This window comes from Lynx canadensis, chromosome E2, assembly GCF_007474595.2.
Source record: "Lynx canadensis isolate LIC74 chromosome E2, mLynCan4.pri.v2, whole genome shotgun sequence".
NCBI classification, from domain to species: Eukaryota; Metazoa; Chordata; class Mammalia; order Carnivora; family Felidae; genus Lynx; species Lynx canadensis.
Window position 1 is genome coordinate 58,710,197 of NC_044317.1, and position 3,634 is coordinate 58,713,830.

Here is a 3,634-nt window from a genome sequence, read left to right on the forward strand (position 1 = left end):
CCCCAGTCCCGTGCTCTCCAAGGGGAGTGGACTGCAGGGGGAGAGGCCCTGGGTGGGGTGTTCTCACCGGTTCACTCACCGTCACTCCAAGCCTAGCCCTAACTAGGCAGCGATAACTGAACATTAGAAAATAAAGTAGGATGACTTCGGCACACAAAAAGGAAATGTTAAAAATGGCGCTGTATTGGAAAGGGGTGGATCCTGCCGGGGTGACACAGCCCCGCCCCCTGCCCGCAAAGAACCTCCCTGGGCTGACAGTGGTATGTTCGGTGTGTGTGGAAACCCGGGGGGGGAGGGGCGTGCAGCCCAATGCAGAGTGACCAGGGGCGAACCTCTTGCTTTAAGCTGGCACTCCGGTGGTACCAAGTGCATCCGAGCCCCCGTGATGCCAGGCTGCCACCTCCTGGACGGCCCTATCTGCCTCCTTCCCGCGTTCCCGGACTGGTGTGCACTTGAAAGGAATGTGTGCCTTTCAGCGGTTGAGTAAAACCGAAAATACACACACACACATTTTTACTGTTTACATAGGTCTTGGCCCACATATCACCTAGAAAGTCAATTAACCCGTTGGGTCACATCCAAGTTTTTACTTCGTTTATAACCTCCACTGCACACTAAGTTAATACTGCAGAAAATAAAAAACACTCAGAAACTGATCTGAAAACCCAGAACCCAGTCATCGGAACAGAAATAGGAACGAGTCCCCAGAGAAACAACTGTGCTGACGCTTAAATGCTTTCATGTAATTAGCGTTCACGATTCACCAGCCGTTGCGTGTTTTCCCGCCACGTCTGCACCACGCACGTAACCCGCAGGAGAGTTCCCGGCTCCGGCTGTGAGCACACGGAATTCTCTACAAATGTTCTGCATCGGAGGTTCGTTTGTTCTGCCCAGAACCCGCTGGGTTGCTGGCAACGCCTGGGCTCCTCACAGGGCAGATTCTCAGGACTTCTTGCCCGTCCGTGGTCGGATTCCCAGGAGCAAAAAACGGACGCAGCGTCTCCGCGGCAGGAATTTCAGTGAATGTGAAAATGTGGGATCCGTCGCTAACGTGGTAAAAGGAAACTGTGCCAAAATTCCTATCCAGGAAGACCCCTACGCGGTGTAACCGGGGGCTCACCGAGAGAACAGTCACTGGCATGGTGCCGGCTTGGAAGAGATCTGTCCTCAGACCCACCGTCCAGAAGCCAAACTCTGAGGACAGCAGAACCGGCCCTTGCCGATGAGCAGAGTCTCTGCAAACACCCACGTCCCATTCCTTGCTGGTCCCCACGTCCACCTCCCAATAGTGGCGGCCAGAGGAGAACCCAGGGGAGCCCAGCACACAGAGGGCATAGTCGAATCTCTCGGCCCGGGGCGTCCGGTTCTGTCTGGAATACCCGCAGTGGACACTCTTCAGGTCCTCAGAAATGACGAGGTAGCCGTTGGCCGTGTCAGCGTCCAAGGTCACGTCCACTGTGGGAGAGAGAGAAGCCAGTCAGCAAGCACACGCGCCCGGCGGCCCTCTGCACGTCTGCTGCAAAGGCCCAGACGCCTCGGCCGCGGTCACCCCTTCACCCTCCGCTCCGTGCTGCTCGGAATTTCCCCGGGGAAACTTCCCTGGCCCCTGAGGAGGTCGACTTTATAGACAGAGTGGGTGACGGTGCTCAGAACTAGTCCCTCTGACTCCTAGCGTGTGTTCTCTTCACACCAAGTGATCCGACCGAAGACGCCGGGCGGCATGGTCTCAAATTATCATGCAAAGTAGTGCGGGCCCTGCTGACCTGCAGGCATCAGGTGAACGTGTGAAGGACGGAAACTCGTGCACTTAGTGCAGAATAACAGTAAATATGCAAGTTTTTCACATATTTCGTTGTCTTGGCCAGTACCTTCCTCGTCTACCGATGTTGAGCAGACAAGTGCATCCCGGGCCCTTGCTCCCTGGAGTCGTAATCACACAGAGGAGTAAGGCTGGGGGTCCCGAAGGAGACGGGTGAACTCTGGACAGTCCGGGCAGAGGAAGGGACCCCTGTGGACACCAGTGGGGACGTGCTGGGCTCTGGCAGTGACATAGACACAGGGCAGTGCCAGAGGGGCAGGGGGTGGGAGGAAAAGGACTGTGGGTGCTGCCCACGTCTCTGGCTTGCCCTGTAGGGAGGCCAGGTGACCGCATGGGTGGAGCCAGTAGCCTTGGAAATAAACCCTCTGGACCAAACACCAACGGCTGCACTTGGCGTCCCAGCACACAGGTGTTTGGAAGATGCCCAGACCCTCCGACCGTCACAGGGAACGTGTCGAGACCGGTCACGTTTCTGGGACACGGCTCACCATCTCAGGTTCAGGTTGCAAGGAGCTGGAAGTAAACTCCGGGAACACAGAGACCCGTGTCCTTGGCACGACACTGTGGGCTGGTGTGCCCACCCCAGCACCCTCCTCACAGCCCATTCACACCCACGGGACCCGCCACCCCTCAGGACCCAGCACAGGGGAGTCGGGACAGAGTCGGGACAGAGCCAGGAGGAGCAAGGGCTCTGCGAGCTCCAAGGAGCCTGGGAGGTCCCTCCTGGCATCCTTGAGCACGTTAGACGCGCAGCTGAGCCGTGAGAATCCACGGTAACCCTGGCTTGGGAGAGAGTCAGGCGTGACTCCTCTCGGGTGCAGGCCACGGCCGGAAGCTGAAATTGTTTTCTCATAGGTGGTGCTAATCTGTACTTCCAGGAAAGCACGACCGGGCCTTGGAAAGCTATGTTTCAGCTCATCCCCTTAAGAAATGGGTAGGCGGGGGCGCCTGGGTGGCTCAGTCGGGTTAAACGTCCGACTTCGGCTCGGGTCGTGATCTCACGGTTTGTGAGTTCGAGCCCCGCGTCGGGCTCTGGGCTGATGGTCAGAGCCTGGAGCCTGTTTCCGATTCTGTGTCTCCCTCTCTCTCTGCCCCTCCCCCATTCGTGCTCTCTCTCCCTCTGTCTCAAACATAAATAAACCTTAAAAGAAAAAAAACATTAGAAGAAACGGGTAGGCAGGCTGCGTCTTCCAGGGCATATACGCGTGGGGACAGGCTGTACCTTGGAACTTGCGTATCTTTGGGTTCATCCGTAGCACAGCTCGCAGCTGGGGCTCTAACTCCTTGATCTTTGCAACCAGCCTCCCAAGCTGGCTTCCGGGCCTGATGTCCTCCTTCTGAGAGACCACGGAGCAGGAGGGGCACAGTAGGCCCGCCCCGTCGGGCTCCCTCTGCAGGGAATCCAGGCACCGCAGGCAGCAGACGTAGCCACATTTCAGGTACATGGGCGTTTCGAGGTAGGCCAGGCACACGAGACACCTGCTTACTTCTTTAAAGTGTTCGGCCATGGCCCCTGTCTGGGGAGAGACGTGCACGTTGGAATTTTCCATGAGGCCTTGGCCACTCTCCCCTTTACACCCGCGGTGCTTTGCAGTCACTACTAACCGGCTGCAAAGGTCCCGCACACGTACAAACATACGGGACTCGCGGCCCTTGGGTTCTGCGGTTTAAGATGCTAGACGGGATGAAGGACACGATTCGCCCTCAGGCCCTAAGTGGGTGGTGAGAGGGGCCCTACCGCACCCGAGCTGTCCCAGCTGGTGGCCGGCCAGCCGCCCCTGGCTAGGAGCACCCGGGGTGGGGCTTGTCCACACA

General features: G+C 57.8%; 1 protein-coding gene across 1 annotated transcript; it reads right to left on the reverse strand.

The window, feature by feature from the left end:
- Nucleotides 1-717: 717 nt before the first annotated feature.
- On the reverse strand, nucleotides 718-3,369 carry RFPL4A (ret finger protein like 4A). Its single transcript, XM_030299122.1, has 2 exons — nucleotides 3,042-3,369; nucleotides 718-1,455 (listed from the first exon to the last, which is right to left on the reverse strand). Exons 1-2 carry the CDS (start codon nucleotides 3,367-3,369, stop codon nucleotides 854-856), a joined length of 930 nt encoding a protein of 309 aa, XP_030154982.1. The 3' UTR covers nucleotides 718-853.
- Nucleotides 3,370-3,634: the final 265 nt, after the last annotated feature.

What these genes read in the sequence shown, in the direction of transcription:
- RFPL4A (XM_030299122.1), bottom strand. Translation starts at nt 3,369, where the DNA reads ATGGAAAATTCCAACGTGCACGTCTCTCCCCAGACAGGGGCCATGGCC. An exon ending in AAAGATACGCAAGTTCCAAG is followed by an intron (nt 1,456 to 3,041) that starts GTACAGCCTGTC and finishes TCTCTCCCACAG; the next exon opens with TGGACGTGACCTTGGACGCT.